This window comes from Macaca nemestrina, chromosome 7, assembly GCF_043159975.1.
Source record: "Macaca nemestrina isolate mMacNem1 chromosome 7, mMacNem.hap1, whole genome shotgun sequence".
In the NCBI taxonomy this organism is placed as follows: Eukaryota; Metazoa; Chordata; class Mammalia; order Primates; family Cercopithecidae; genus Macaca; species Macaca nemestrina.
Window position 1 is genome coordinate 76,334,418 of NC_092131.1, and position 17,226 is coordinate 76,351,643.

Sequence of the window (17,226 nt, forward strand, 5' to 3'; positions counted from 1 at the left end):
GAGATGCGGGCTCTTTTTTGGTTCCATATGAACTTTAAAGTATTTTTTCCAATTCTGTGAAGAAACTCATTGGTAGCTTGATGGGGATGGCATTGAATCTATAAATAACCTTGGGCAGTATGGCCATTTTCACGATATTGATTCTTCCTATCCATGAGCATGGTATGTTCTTCCATTTGTTTGTGTCCTCTTTTATTTCACTGAGCAGTGGTTTGTAGTTCTCCTTGAAGAGGTCCTTTACATCCCTTGTAAGTTGGATTCCTAGGTATTTTATTCTCTTTGAAGCAATTGTGAATGGAAGTACATTCCTGATTTGGCTCTCTGTTTGTCTGTTACTGGTGTATAAGAATGCTTGTGATTTTTGCACATTAATTTTGTATCCTGAGACTTTGCTGAAGTTGCTTATCAGCTTAAGGAGATTTTGGGCTGAGACAATGGGATTTTCTAAATATACCATCATGTCATCTGCAAACAGGGACAATTTGACTTCTTCTTTTCCTAACTGAATACCCTTGATTTCTTTCTTTTGCCTGTCTGCCCTAGCCAGAACTTCCAACACTATGTTGAATAGGAGTGGTGAGAGAGGGCATCCCTGTCTTGTGCCAGTTTTCAAAGGGAATTTTTCCAGTTTTTGCCCATTCAGTATGATATTGGCTGTGGGTTTGTCATAAATAGCTCTTATTATGAGGTACATTCCATCAATACCGAATTTATTGAGCGTTTTTAGCATGAAGGGCTGTTGAATTTTGTCAAAAGCCTTTTCTGCATCTATTGAGATAATCATGTGGTTCTTGTCTTTGGTTCTGTTTATATGCTGGATTATGTTTATTGATTTGCGAATGTTGAACCAGCCTTGCGTCCCAGGGATGAAGCCCACTTGATCATGGTGGATAAGCTTTTTGATGTGCTGCTGGATCCGGTTTGCCAGTATTTTATTGAGGATTTTTGCATTGATGTTCATCAGGGATATTGGCCTAAAATTCTCTTTTTTTGTTGTGTCTCTGCCAGGCTTTGGTATCAGGATGATGCTGGCCTCATAAAATGAGTTAGGGAGGATTCCCTCTTTTTCTATTGATTGGAATAGTTTCAGAAGGAATGGCACCAGCTCCTCCTTGTACCTCTGGTAGAATTCAGCTGTGAATCCATCTGGTCCTGGACTTTTTTTGGTTGGTAGGCTATTAATTATTGCCTCAATTTCAGAGCCTGCTATTGGTCTATTCAGGGATTCAACTTCTTCCTGGTTTAGTCTTGGGAGAGTGTAAGTGTCCAGGAAATTTTCCATTTCTTCTAGATTTTCTAGTTTATTTGCATAGAGGTGTTTATAGTATTCTCTGATGGTAGTTTGTATTTCTGTGGGGTCAGTGGTGATATTCCCTTTATCATTTTTTATTGCATCTATTTGATTCTTCTCTTTTCTTCTTTATTAGTCTTGCTAGTGGTCTGTCAATTTTGTTGATCTTTTCAAAAAACCAACTCCTGGATTCATTGATTTTTTGGAGGGTTTTTTGTGTCTCTATCTCCTTCAGTTCTGCTCTGATCTTAGTTATTTCTTGCCTTCTGCTAGCTTTTGAATTTGTTTGCTCTTGCTTCTCTAGTTCTTTTAATTGCTATGTTAGAGTGTCAATTTTAGATCTTTCCTGCTTTCTCTTGTGGGCATTTAGTGCTATAAATTTCCCTCTACACACTGCTTTAAATGTGTCCCAGAGATTCTGGTATGTTGTATCTTTGTTCTCATTGGTTTCAAAGAACATCTTTATTTCTGCCTTCATTTCGTTATGTACCCAGTAGTCATTCAGGAGCAGGTTGTTCAGTTTCCATGTAGTTGAGCGGTTTTGATTGAGTTTCTTAGTCCTGAGTTCTAGTTTGATTGCACTGTGGTCTGAGAGACAGTTTGTTATAATTTCTGTTCTTGTACATTTGCTGAGGAGTGCTTTACTTCCAATTATGTGGTCAATTTTGGAATAAGTGCCATGTGGTGCTGAGAAGAATGTATCTTCTTTTGATTTGGGGTGGAGAGTTCTATAGATGTCTATTAGGTCTGCTTGCTGCAGAGATGAGTTCAATTCCTGGATATCCTTGTTAACTTTCTGTCTTGTTGATCTGTCTAATGTTGACAGTGGAGTGTTGAAGTCTCCCATTATTATTGTATGGGAGTCTAAGTCTCTAAGGACTTGCTTGATGAATCTGGGTGCTCCTGTATTGGGTGCATATATATTTAGGATAGTTAGCTCTTCCTGTTGAATTGATACTTTTACCATTATGTAATGGCCTTCTTTGTCTCTTTTGATCTTTGTTGGTTTAAAGTCTGTTTTATCAGAGACTAGTATTGCAACCCCTGCTTTTTTTTTGTTTTCCATTTGCTTGGTAAATCTTCCTCCATCCCTTTATTTTGAGCCTATGTATGTCTCTGCGTGTGAGATGGGTCTCCTGAATACAGCAGACTGATGGGTCTTGACTCTTTATCCAGTTTGCCAGTCTGTGTCTTTTAATTGGAGCATTTAGTCCATTTACATTTAAGGTTAAGATTGTTATGTGTGAACTTGATCCTGCCATTATGATATTAACTGGTTATTTTGCTCGTTAGTTGATGCAGTTTCTTCCTAGCCTAAATGGTCTTTACATTTTGGCATGTTTTTGCAATGGCTGGTACCGGTTGTTCCTTTCCATGTTTAGTGCTTCCTTCAGGGTCTCTTGTAAGGCAGGCCTAGTGGTGACAAAATCTCTAAGCATTTGCTTATCTGTAAAGGATTTTATTTCTCCTTCACTTATGAAACTTAGTTTGGCTGGATATGAAATTCTGGGTTTAAAATTCTTTTCTTTAAGAATGTTGAATATTGGCCCCCACTCTCTTCTGGCTTGTAGAGTTTCTGCCGAGAGATCTGCTATTAGTCTGATGGGCTTCCCTTTGTGGGTAACCCGACCTTTCTCTCTGGCTGCCCTTAAGGTTTTTTCCTTTGCCGGGCGCGGTGGCTCACGCCTGTAATCTCAGCACTTTGGGAGGCCAAGGCGGGCGGATCACAAGGTCAGGAGATCGAGACCACGGTGAAACCCCGTCTCTACTAAAAATATAAAAAACTAGCCGGGCGCGGTGGCGGGTGCCTGTATTCCCAGCTACTCAGGAGGCTGAGGCAGGAGAATGGCGGGAACCCGGGAGGCGGAGCTTGCAGTGAGCCGAGATCACACCACTGCACTCCAGCCTGGGTGACAGAGAGAGACTCTGTCTCAAAAAAAAAAAAAAAAAGATTTTTTCCTTCATTTCAACTTTGGTGAATCTGGCAATTATGTGTCTTGGAGTTGCTCTTCTCGAGGAGTATCTTTGTGGCGTTCTCTGTATTTCCTGGATTTGAATGTTGGCCTGCCCTACTAGGTTGGGGAAGTTCTCCTGGATGATATCCTGAAGAGTGTTTTCCAACTTGGTTCCATTTTCTCCCTCACTTTCAGGTACCCCAATCAGACGTAGATTTGGTCTTTTTCATAATCCCATACTTCTTGCAAGCTTTGTTCATTTCTTTTTCTTCTTTTTTCTTTTGGTTTCTCTTCTCGCTTCATTTCGTTCATTTGATCCTCAATCGCTGATACTCTTTCTTCCAGTTGATCGAGTCGGTTACTGAAGCTTGTGCATTTGTCACGTATTTCTCGTGTCATGGTTTTCATCTCTTTCATTTCGTTTATGACCTTCTCTGCATTAATTACTCTAGCCATCAATTCTTCCACTTTTTTTTCAAGATTTTTAGTTTCTTTGCGCTGGGTACATAATTCCTCCTTTAGCTCTGAGAAGTTTGATGGACTGAAGCCTTCTTCTCTCATCTCGTCAAAGTCATTCTCCGTCAAGCTTTGATCCGTTGCTGGCGATGAGCTGCACTCCTTTGCTGGGGGAGATGCGCTCTTATTTTTTGGATTTCCAGCTTTTCTGCCCTGCTTTTTCCCCATCTTTGTGGTTTTATCTGCCTCTGGTCTTTGATGATGATGGTGACGTACTGATGGAGTTTTGGTGTAGGTGTCCTTCCTATTTGATAGTTTTCCTTCTAACAGTCAGGACCTTCAGCTGTAGGTCTGTTGGAGATTGCTTGAGGTCCACTCCAGACCCTGTTTGCCTGGGTGTCAGCAGCAGAGGCTGCAGAAGATAGAATATTGCTGAACAGCAATTGTACCTGTCTGATTCTTGCTTTGGAGGCTTCCTCTCAGGGGTGTACTCCACCCTGTGAGGTGTGGGGTGTCAGACTGCCCCTAGTGGGGGATGTCTCCCACTTAGGCTACTCAGGGGTCAGGGACCCACTTGAGCAGGCAGTCTGTCCCTTCTCAGATCTCAACCTCCATGTTGGGAGATCCACTGCACTCTTCAAAGCTGTCAGACAGAGTCGTTTGCGTCTGCAGAGGTTTCTGCTGCTTTTGTTGTTTACTGTGCCCTGTCCCCAGAGGTGGAGTCTACAGAGACAGGCAGGTTTCCTTGAGCTGCTGTGAGCTCCACCCAGTTCGAGCTTCCCAGCGGCTTTGTTTACCTACTTAAGCCTCAGCAATGGCGGGCGCCCCTCCCCCAGACTTGCTGCTGCCTTGCCACGAGATAGCAGACTGCTGTGCTAGCGATGAGGGAGGCTCCGTGGGGGTGGGACCCTCCCGGCCAGGTGTGGCATATAATCTCCTGGTGTGCCTGTTTGCTTAAAGCACAGTATTGGGGTGGGAGTTACCCGATTTTCCAGGTGTTGTGTGTCTCAGTTCCCCTGGCTAGGAAAAGGGATTCCCTTTCCCCTTGCGCTTCCCAGGTGAGGCGATGCCTCGCCCTGCTTCAGCTCTAGCTGGTCGGGCTGCAGCAGCTGACCAGCACCGATTGTCTGGCACTCCCTAGTGAGATGAACCCAGTACCTCAGTTGAAAATGCAGAAATCACCGGTCTTCTGTGTCGCTCACGCTGGGAGTTGGAGACTGGAGCTGTTCCTATTTGGTCATCTTCACAAATTATATTTTTAAAAGTAATTTATACTACTCAGGTTATCTATTCCTTAAGTGAACTTTGGTAGTTTCTTTCAAAGCATTTGTCTATTTCATCTAAGTCTTCAATTTTATGGGCATAAAGTTGTTTGTAATCATTCTTACTGTCCTTTTCATGTCTGTAATGATGTCTCCTTTTCATTCCTGATTTGTTGATTTATGTAATCTTTCTCTCTTAATGAGCCTGGCTAAAGGTTTGTCAATTTTGTTCATCTTCTCAAAATGTCAAGTCTTTTAATTACACTCTATTGAGATGTGAAGAATGGAAAATAAGTATCACTCCTTAACAAACAGGCAAACTATCTGTACTTCACTCTACCTTTGGAGTTGGCAACAAAATTTTAGAATAAGCTTAGTTCTTCTTTTATAGCTACTGTTCCTTCCTCCCTGTCTAAACCTCCATATATACTCCAACCACCATTTGTTTCAGTAGACTTCCTTGAAGCATCTGCAGACAACAGTCAAATGAAGGAGGAGAAGAGGGCAGGGAATTTCATATGTGGATCTTCTCTCGGTCATGTATGTATGGGTAAGGACTATCTTTCTCATTTCCCCATGATACATATTAAATGATGACATATAACTTTAAGTCATTCTTTTTCTGGATAAAGTTAAGTTTGGTTTAAGTATTTTTGTATTCAGAAGAGCTCAATGATCATCTGTATTTTCCTCTTCTTCAATAAACAATAAACACACAAACAAATATCTGAAATTTTAAGTCATTACTTCCCTCTCAGAGTGATATGATGACAGTGTGTCCACAGATAATTTTATTCATGATATTAATTAGTATAATTTGGTCCAGTAAATTTCAGTTCAGATATAGCAGTCTGTGTTTTTTAACTATTATTTTTATTTTGAGATAATTGTAGATTTACATGCAGTTGAAAGATATAATACAGAGATTCCATGTGCCCTTCACCCAATTTCCCCCAGTGGTAACATCTTGCAAGACTATAGCACAATATCACAACTGGGATATTGACATTGATAGTTGTGATACAGAACATTTCCATCATTACAAGGATCCCTCATGTTTCTCACAGCCACACCCAATCCTCTCCCATCCTCACCCCCTCCTTAACATAGCCACCACTAATCTGTTCTCCATTTCTATAATATTATGTCACTTCAAGAATGTTATATAAATTGAATCTTTTGGTACGAAACCTTTTAAAATTGACTTTTTTCATTCAGCATAATTCTCTGGAATTATAAGTTGCTGCATGTACCCATAGTTTGTTCTTTTTTATTGCTGAGTAGTATTCATGTTATGAATGTACCACAGCTTGTTTAACCATTCATCCAATGAAGAAAATCTGGGTTGTTTTTGGTTATTACACATAAAGTTGCAATAAACATCAATCTACATGTTTTTGTGTGAAAACATGCTTATAATACTGTGAAACTCTACGCTTAATTTTCTGGTTGATAACTATAGAGCAACGATGTCAAGGCATTTGCCAAAAGTGACAGACCACTTCTTTATAAATGCCAATTATCTAATGGCTCACTCTTATCAGTACTTTCAGCTTTAAAACTGTCTGCTACCCGACTTTGAAAAGTCATTGACTCTATCTCTTTGAGCTTCAATTAGACAAGATAAATGTTTTTTTAAAATGTATTATTTGAAATGTGAACTCCATGAAATGCTCTTAAAAAGGCAGGGAGTGGATTTCGTGGCCAAAAAAAGTTTGAGGAAATGCTAAATATTGCATCTCCCCCCACGTTTTAAAAATTTTATTCATTTATTTATTTATTTTTTTGAGATGGAGTCTCACTTCATCGACCAGGCTGGATCGCAGTGGCACAATCTCTGCTCACTGCAACCTCTGTCTCCCAGGTTGAAGTGATTCTCCTGCCTCAGCCTCCAGAGTAGCTGGGATTACAGGTGTACGCCACCACACCCAGCTAATCTTTATTTTTAGTAGAGATGGGGTTTCACCATGTCAGTCAGGCTGGTCTCAAACTCCTGACTTCATGATCCACCCGCCTAAACCTCCCAAAGTGCTGGGATTACAGGCATGAGCCACTGTGCCCAGCTGCCCACCCCCCCATTTTTATTTAACAAAAGCACATTGGTGTACAAAAGGATGAACCTAATATTGAATTACTCAAGTTCAAATCCAAGCTCCATCACTTGCTAGATACAGACACTCAAGGTTGAGTGTCTTCAAATTATATCTCAAATTACTTATCTGTAAAATGGAGATAATAGTACCCACTCACACAAATGGAGGAATAATTATAATTAACTTGTTAAATGTTAGCTATTACTATTACTGCTATCATTATCAGAATCATCATCAACATCATAATGGTCTTATTAAAAATACATATGTTCAGGCTCCACTCCTAGAGACTGAGATTCATTAAGTGTGGGGTACAGTGTGATCCAGATGAAGAAGCAGAGGTTCATATTAAGAACATATCCAAGATAGTACTAAAGACAGGATTCAAAGACAGTCCAAATTGCCTGGTTGGGAGGTGTAATACTTATGCTCATACACAAATTTAGTATATCATTTAAACTACTAACTCTGTGGTCCTGTAAAAAGTGTACAGTTCTCTCCCAAAATGGACTTGTAACATCATAAACTCATGATTCCCAAAGGGGTAATTCAATAAAATAAAATGCAGTTCTTTGCAGGTGGTATACACCAGCTTTCAAAAAATTCCTAAATATAGTAGTTAACATTGCTACATCAAAGTTTTGTGAATCTTAGCTTAGCAAATCAGATCTGAAGTCATTATTTCCTTAGAAATAAAACAGTTATGATTTCTATTATTTCTGTAGGTTCCATCACCACATTGCTGATTTCCAAAGGTCCTCTTAATGTCAGTACCAGGCAAATTTCCAGGACACTTGGGGAATCATTCTGAAGGTGATGGCAATCTTCTTACCACTTCCACAGCAATCCTCAAGTAAGCTTTGGCCTGGAAAAGAACAAACTTATTTGTTCTGTATTTCTCTTCAGCAGACACTGATAGAGTGTGACTCATCAACTCTTCAACAGTTGAGATGACTCATCAACTGTTTGTCATAGAGGCCCACTGTATTTGATAGTAAAAAGGCTGAGATGAGGAAATTCAGTACTGAGAAGATAATGCTGTATACATTGCAGATGGCATAAGGAAGAAAAACTTTTAGATTATTTGGAGGGTAATTATTTGGAAGGTGACTCTCTGAAATAATATTCAGTACCAGAAATTACTGTTTTTAAAATTCTAATTCTAGTGTCAGCAAACTAGCAACCCAGTCTAGTTGTAGAGAAATTACACCTTTTTGCTCTGAAAAATTGATATCTTGAGTTAGAGACTGCCAAAACTTCTTTAGCATAAGAGCTGTTAGTCATTTTAAGGAGGACTATTTATTACCATGCTGCAGTTTATCTTAGGAAAGCGTTTTCTTCATCTCCCCGAGAATGGTGTGCAACCTCAGCACCAAGCACCTATAGGCTCTTTCACCTGGTAAATTTTGGATATCATGCCAAAAATCCTGGTTCCATTGTTACACTCTTTATGTCTGGGATCCCAGTGTCATGGGACACTAAGAGCAGCTCTTAAGCCACGGAGTGGGCCACAAGCTAACCTAATGCCTGCATGGTAATGATACTTGCATTTTAAGAGTTCTATTAAATAAATGTAATGCAAAATTATTTATATCTTATACCTTATTCATAAAAAGTAACTGTAGAACACAATAGTAAAATTTTCTAAACCCCTTAATTTCTACATTGATAACTGACATGGTTTGGCTGTGTCCCCACCCAAATCTCATCTTGAATTGTAACTCCCACAATTCCCATGTGTTGTGGAAGGAACCTGGTGGGAGGTGATTGAATCATGGGGGTAGGTCTTTCCCATGCTGGCCTTGTGATAACAAGTCTCACGAGATCTGATAGCTTTAAAAACAGGAGTCTCTCTCCACAAGCTTTTTGCCTGCCATCATCCATGTAAGACGTGACTTGTTCCTCCTTGCCTTTCACCTTCCTCCATGATTATGAGGCCTCCCTAGCCACATGGAATTGTAAGTCCAATAAATCTCTTTTGTAAACTGCCCAGTCTCTGGTATGTCTTTAATCAGCAGTGTGAAAACAAACTATTCACAGTAAATTGGTACCAGTAGAGTGTGGCATTGCTGAAAAGATACCTGAAAATGTGGAAGTGACTTTGGAACTGGGTAACAGGCAGCGGTTGGAACAGTTTGGAGGGCTCAGAAGAAGAAAGGAAAATATGGGAAAGTTTGGAACTTCCTAGAGACTTGAGTGGCTTTGACAAAAATGCTGTTAGTGATATGAACAATAAGGTCCAGGCTGAGATGATCTCAGATGGAGATGAGGAAGTTGTTGGGAACTGCAGCAAAGGTGACTCTTGTTATGTTTATCAAAGAGACTGGTGGCGTTTTGTCCCTGCCCTAGAGATTTGTGGAACTTTGAATTTGAGAGATGATTTAGGGTATCTGGCAGAAGAAATTTCTAAGCAGCAAAGCATTCAAGAGGTGACTTGGGTGCTGTTAAAGGCATTCAGTTTTATAAGGGAAGCAGAGCATAAAGATTCAGAAAATTTGTAGCCTGACACTGTGATAGGAATAGAAAATCCCATTTCCTGAGGAGAAATTCAAGCCTGCTGCAGAAATTTGCATAAGTAACGAGGAGCCAAATGTTAATCCCCAAGACGATGGGGAAAATGTCTCCAGGGCATGTCACAGGTCTTCATGGCAGCCTCTCCCATCACAGATCTGGAGGCCTAGGAGGAAAATTTAATTTTTGTGGGCTGGGTCCAGGGTCCCTGTGTTGTGTGCAGACTAGGGACTTGGGGTCCTGCTTCTCAAATGCTCCAGCCATGGTGGAAAGGGGCCAACAAAGAGCTCAGGCAGTGGCTTCAGAGGGTGGAAGCCTCAAGCCTTGGCAGCTTCCACATGGTGTCGGGCCTGTGGGTGCACAGAAATCAAGAATTGAGGTTTGGGAACCTCCATCTAGATTTCAGATGTATGGAAATACCTCGATGCCCAGGAAGAAGTTTGCTGTAGGGGTGAGGTCCTTATGAAGAACCTCTGCTAGGGTAGTGCAGAAGAGAAATGTGGGGTCAGAGCCCCCACACAGAGTCCCTATTGAGGCACCACCTAGTGGAGTTGTGAGAAGACAGTCACCATCCTCCAGACCCCACAATGGTAGATCCACTGACAACTTGCACCCTGTGCCTGAAAAAGCTGCAGAAACTCAATGCCAGCCCCTGAAGGCAGCCAGGAAGGAGGCTATACCCTGCAAAGCTACAGGGGTAAAGCTGCCCAAGACTATGGGAACCTACCTCTTGCATCAGCGTGACCTAAATGTAAGACATGGAGTCAAAGGAGATAATTTTGGAGCTTTAAGATTTGACTGCCCCACCAGATTTCAGACTTGCATGGGGCCTGTAGCCCCTTTGTTTTGGCCAATTTCTCCCATTTAGAACAGCTGTATTTATCCAATGCCTGTACCCCACTGTATCTAGGAAGTAACTAACTTGCTTTTGATTTTACAGGCTCATAGGCGGAAGGGACTTGCCTTGCCTCAGATAAGACTTTGAACTGTGAGGACATGTGATTTGGGAGGGGCTGGGGTGGAATGATATGGTTTGGCTGTGTCCCCACCCAAATCTCATCTTGAATTGTTTCCCATATGTCATGGGAAGAACCCGGTGGGAGGTGATTGAATCATGAGGTGGGTCTTTCCCCTGCTGTTCTCATAATAGTGAATCTCATGAGATCTGATAGCTTAAAAATAGGAGTCTACCTGCACGAGCTCTCTTTTTGCCTGCCACTATCCATGTAAGACATGACTTGTTCCTCCTTGCCATTTACCTTCCTCCATGATTGCGAGACCTCCCTTGTCACATGGAACTGTAAGTCCAATAAACCTCTTTCTTTTGTAAACTGCCCAGTCTTTATCAGCAGTGTGAAAACAAACTAATAAAATAATATACTCACAGTTACATATTTATATACAACTACTAAAGACAGTAGCTAAGACTTACTAGTACTTAATATTTGCCAAGTGTTATTTATCTTCACAGTTACTCTGGCGGTAAATTCTATCATTATCCCGACTGTACAGATAAGGAAACATCCAGAAAGGTAAACAATTTTGTCGAAAACATAATAGCTAGTAGGAGATGAGCTGGGCTTTGAACCCAAGCTGACCAGTTCCCAGACTCTGCACAGTAAAAAGAGATGTTTGTGGTCTATTTGCCCTGACTCAATGAAGTGCTTTAAGAGTCTTTCACATGTCTTCATTTTTAAAGACTACACTTGAGCCCTAATAGCTAAATCATGATTTATTTTACCAGAAAAGTATTAAAAGTCATTTAAGAGAGCCCTTTAAAAAAAAAATCTAAAAACATGAATAAGGCTTTAAATGTTTTTGTTGAGTACCTACTATACCAAATACTTCATGTAAATAATCTCACTTAGACATGTAAAACAAGCACCATCAGCTCAACTTGGATGATGAAACCAGTTGTTGTTTGCTCAAGGTCATGAAGTCAGGCTGGAAAACCTTCAAACCTGGGTCCAACTGACTCTAAAGTCCAGCTTTTTCCACTATACCACATGTTAAACAGTAAACTCAAATGCAAGTAATTATAATCATAAAACATAGTCTAAAAATGGTTTCTTATCTGCTGTAGTTAATAGAAACAAGTTTTTGATTATAAATGTAAATAACATCTACTTATAAAGAAAGGTTTCTCTCAAATCAAATGTGCTGATTTTCACTCATACATCTTTATAAATACCTTTTATCTCCTAGTAGCTTTTCTAGGTACTTATGCCTAATATTTTGTGATGAAAATTTAAAGTTAACTAAAGCAAGATGATACAAGGCCATCAATCTGTAATCTTTTAGTGTTTATCTACATTAAATTAGAGACATAAACCTATCAGAACACAAAAAATACTGAATGATTCCAGAATAATCAAATTGGCTACATTTAACCTTTCCTTTTTAATGGACTATCTCCAAACTTAGATTTCTAATATATCACATTCTAAGTAATAGATTGTCAGTTGCTGAGAAACCACTAAAAGTGCTTAGTTTAACAGTTTGAATTTCTCAAAAACTGTTGAGGCTAAATTTTTCAGCCAGTGCAGTATTATTTCAAGTAATACATTTTGGTTCGTATTGCATACAAGGCATCATGTTGGGAAATCTGTGGTATGTAATGATATAAAAGAGAGGCAGAACAGTTCACTGGTGAAGAGTTGGGGCCTTGAAGTCAGACAGCCATGGTTTAGAATCTTGGCTTTATTACTTATAAGCTGTGAGGTTTTGGGCAAGTTACTTAACCCTTCTAGGCTCAGTTTCCACATCTGTAAACTGCTTATAATAATTATATCTAGCTCAAAGCATTTTGGGAGTATTAAGTGAGAATATGGCATGTGAACTGTTGGCACAGAGGAAGCATATAATAAACATTTGTAGCTGCTATTATTATCATTATACTCTCAAGAAATTTACAATCTCATTGAAGAGCTCATATGAACATGTCCTTTGGGCACTGTTCCCACCTGAGGAATAATTAAATCCCTTTCTTTTGTTTAATCCATAACTAGCAAAAAAAATCACACACACACATATCATATACAAAGGATACAACTGAGGTAACTCAAACTATTAATACTCTCTTCTTTCATCAACTCTACACAGACTAACCCTTTTCTCCTATTCAAGATCTTTTTGTTAGGTCATCTAGAGGCACAGATGATACAGTTGGACCCTATTGTCTGCTATGCCATTAACTAGCAACAGGGAATGAATGGTAACCAAAGTGCACAAAGGTTTTTTCCTTTGTCTTTGTTTTTAAATATTTGAAGTCCTAACTTATCATACACAGTCATTTCATATTAAGATTGTGAGGTGATAATTTAGAAATTATAAGAAAATAAAGTTCCCACTAATATTTGAAAGTCTTTACCAGGAATATGTTATAGCACATCTTTCTGTAGCTAATATTCTTACTTGATAAAAAGGATAAAACCACAATGCTGTCAGTTAATCACAGGTCCATTCCTTGTATTCTGGTCTTAATAAAGAGCAGAAGGCAGTTTTAATTGCATCAACAATATTAATCATACCAGCATGCGGGGATGCTATTGAATTTAGGGGTTCTGAATTCTAAATATCACCTTCTCACCCCTCCTCTATTGTTTTCTCTGGCTACTTTACACTACTTACATTTGGAGTCTTACTTGCCGTTCCTAAATGGTGTACCGGTGCAGAAGGTTTTGCCCATTGGGCAAGCAGCAGACTACTACTACTTTTTAATTGGTACTATGAGCTCTTCCAACATTTCCAATGATGTCTTAAATTCACCACAATTCATATCTTTAAATTAATCACTACATTTTTAGTGTTTGCCTCTTCTGAAAGTTAAATGTTACTGGGAGAGTTAAATCCTCAATGTGTAATTCTAAAGGATTTTGTGGGCAGAGAATAAGAGCCCTAACACCTGGTGTTGTGAGGAGGGAATAATAGAAAATGGAGAAGGTGGAGTAAGAAGGAAGATGAAAAGCTAACGATTAAACATTTACCGATTTATAATTGTGCCTATGGGTCAACCCCTAAAAGTAAACAATAAAAAGTATCAGTCTAGGCCAGGTGTGGTGGCTCATGTCTGTAATCCCAGCACTTTGGGAGGCCAAGGCAGGTGAATCTCCTGAGCTCAGGAGTTTGACACCAGCCTGGGCAACATGGTGAAACCCCATCTCTACCAAAAACGCAAAGAATTAGCTGGACATGGTGGTGTGCACCTGTAGTTCCCAGCTACTTAGGAGGATGAAGTGGGAGGATTGCTTGAGCCTAAAAGGAGAGGCTACAGTGAGCCAAGATTGCACCACTGCACTCCAACCTGGGTGATAGAACAAGATCCTGTCTCCAAAAAAAAAAAAAAAAGTATCAGTCTAAAGTGAATAACTAACAAGATTATAGGTTTTGCCCCATTAACTTCTGCAGAAGTTTTACCATGTTGGCAAACAAACACTTCCTTCATTCTTTAAATGAAGACATGCAGGCAGAATAGTTGTTAAGGTTCTATGAATACAACAGAATCTGGTGAGAGCGTTGTGACTAGTTTCTTTTTTTTCTTTTTTTTTTTCGAGTGAGAAAAACATTATTTTAATGAAATTTTAAAATCTTCAAATAAAATACAAGAAAACAGTAAGAACAAGAAAAATGGGATAAAATGATAAGGTATATTAGAAAGCATAAAATGTGACTAGTTTCTAAGAGCACATTTCCATTTGAGTTCACGAGGGAAAGGGAAGGAGGCTTTTAGGAGGCAAGATTCATCATAAGACTAACCAGAGGATTCTGATCCTAGGCCTCAGTCACAGCTTCTTAGTGTCTAGGAGTTAATGTCTTTGATGTTGAAGCTGGGAATTCTCTCATGATTCAAATTCTGCTACCCTGCTTTTTTTTTTTTTTTTTTTTACGGAGTTTTGCTCTTTTTGCCCAGGCTGGAGTGCAATGGCATGACCTCGGCTCACTGCAACCTCCGCCTCCCAGGTTCAAGTGATTTTCCTGCCTTAGCCTTCCAAGTAGCTGGGATTAGAGGTGCATGCCACCACGTCCAGTTAATTTTTGTATTTTTAGTAGAGACGGTGTTTCACCATGTTGGCCAGGCTGGTCTCAAACTCCTGACCTCGTGATCTGCCCGCCTCAGCCTCCCAAAGTGCTGGGATTACAGGCATGAGCCACTGCGCCGGGTCTACCTTGATTTTTAAATAACATCAAAGAGTGATATTTACTTGATACCATGTCAAGGACACTAAGTGGACTCAGCTCTTCAACAAAGGGAAGAGGAGAGACATTTAGTGTCATGACATCTTATACAGGCAGTTTCAGAAGATTCAGTTGTATTCTACTTGGCATTTTTCAAGGTACACATTATTATTTCGTTTATTCTTTCCCATCTTCCTCATTATGAGGACCTTCAAAGAGGTTAGAAAACTTGCTTTAGGTCACACATAGAAAGTGGCAAACTTGGTACCCATGATGACTCAGATTTAGTGCTTTTCCTTCCATGCAGAGATTTCCTTTGAGAATCTAACAAAGCTATTTAGAGTATTAAATCATATTATCTTTGGATGGTTGCTATATGTTCTCCGTTATATTACATTCCTCTAACTTCAATGAAATGTTTCTTACTACTGGAGGATTTAAAAGAAAAAATAATGAACAGGTGAAAAAAATAATAAAAATCTAAACTCTTAATTGAAATACACTGGCATGTAATTATTCTTATTCACTAGGAATCACTGTGAAATGTCTTTAAATAGTCTGTTCTCAGGAGGCATTTAAAAGTGTGTAATTAAAACAAAAAACCCTCAATTTTCATAGAACTTTTTCAAATACTGCATAAAGTACAGCTATGGTAGTTGGGATTGGCAGACTTTAATTACAAAGATGATAAAGGATTATGGTTTTTTTGCTTATCTAAAAAATTGCTAAGAAAGACTGAAAAGGAAATTTAACAGTTAATACCTAAAAGGCAGAGAAGAGAAAAACAATGGTAACTGTTATACTGTATTTACTCAGAGATCATATCGCCAGCAGAACAATCACTATACCATAGCTGCTGACCCTTAAGAAAAGGAAAGGACCTCTAAACGCAGGAAACAGATCACTCAAAATGAATATACTTTACTTATCCAAGATTCCCGTTCATTTACTCTTACTTTACAGCTCTTAACCAAACTTGGTTCTTTTATTTTCCAATTCACAGAAGATTAAAGGAAGCAAACTAGAATATAAAGAGCAGTAGTTATGTTTAGAAAAAATACCAGTACTATAAAGCTATACCCATTAGTTAAGGAAAAGAAAAACAAAAGAAAAACTATTAGAAGATTGATTGGGGCTGTTCAACAAAGGAACAACATCCAAACTGATGTACCAGATGATGAATCAGTTTCCAAGTTAAATAGCAAGTGTTATTTAGGAAAGAAAAAATATGTATGATTCATTTTATTTCTATTTTTAAAAAGATTAAAATATTATATGCTTAAAGATTTTATGTAGCAGTAATTTTGAAAATCTATCAACTATATCTCCAATGATGTTGGCTAATGAAACACTACTAGTCTTTTCACCTCACCTTCCCAGTTATATTTATTAAAATAAATGCAATGAAAATTTCATCTCTAGGCTGGGCATGGTGGCTCATGCCTATAATCTCAGGACTTCGGGAGGCCAAGATGGGAGAATAACTTGAGTCCAGGAGTTCGAGACCAACCTGGGCAACACAGTGAGACCCTGTCTCCACAAAAAAACCAAAAAATTTAAAAAAATTAGCAGGGCATGGTGCTGTGCACCTGTGGTCCTAGCTACTCGGGAGGGGGCGGCTGAGATGGGAAGATTGCTTGAGCATGGGAAGTCAAGGCTGCAGTGAGCTGGGATTGCACAACTGTACTCCAGCCTGGGTGACAGAGCAAAACCCTGTCTGGAAAAAAAGGAAAGAAAAAAAATTCCACCTCTAATTGTTTACACAATTACCTTATATCCAATTCAATACTTTCTTGCATTAGGCTTCCTTCTCCAATCAGTTGAACTTCTAATACTGAAATATAATAAACTTGGGCAGTTAGATATTGCTAGCCAGCAATATAAGAATTTTACAAACTGTAATGTTCATGCTTTTCATGAGAAAACTGGTTGGGTGATGATTCTCTGTAGGTAAACTTGTTCAGCTGGTAATTTAGAGCCAGCATTGGAAGCTTACTGTACATAATAGTATCTTAAAGATGCTTTGGACAAGTTAAATAATCCTTGTTTAAATATATATGGACTATGAATATATAGGCTTAATCTTCCCAACTTTCTTTCTATATTTCAAAAAGTATATAAAAAGAAATAAAAATATATCCAAAAATGGAACTTACCTCATCACTTTCAGGCTGTGAAAACACAATTGGCTGGCCTGTATCTGAAGCTTCCCTTATATTAAGGTGTAAGGGAATGTCTCCTAAAAGAGCCCAGCAGACATCCATTAGAACCAGAAAAGTTTATATAGGCATGTTGAATCTCACTATTTGAACTATGGAAAGAAACAAAATCTGAACTAAATTGATTCAAATTGACTATCTTCTAATTGCTAAATCTCTGAAAAAGAAATTTCAAATGGGAATTACAAATAAAATACTCTACTTTAGAGTAGTACAGTGATGGTATTTGTTTATATAGAAAAGCTCTGTGGCACCCCATCAAGG

At 39.0% G+C, this 17,226-nt stretch overlaps 1 protein-coding gene across 10 annotated transcripts in view; it reads right to left on the bottom strand.

The window, feature by feature from the left end:
• Nucleotides 1-17,226, bottom strand: part of LOC105477943 (NUBP iron-sulfur cluster assembly factor, mitochondrial) — a 483,889-nt gene that overhangs the window by 218,575 nt on the left and 248,088 nt on the right. For 6 of the 10 annotated variants that reach the window (XM_071100351.1, XM_071100354.1, XM_071100353.1 and 3 more), the window contains exon 10: nt 16,900-16,982. In XM_071100351.1, the coding sequence (XP_070956452.1) occupies nt 16,900-16,982 (83 nt within the window). Of the gene's footprint in view, nt 1-4,841; nt 7,923-14,093; nt 16,578-16,899; nt 16,983-17,226 lie in introns of those variants that run through there. The other 4 variants (XM_071100355.1, XM_071100357.1, XM_011734820.2 and 1 more) reach the window with 3 other exon arrangements.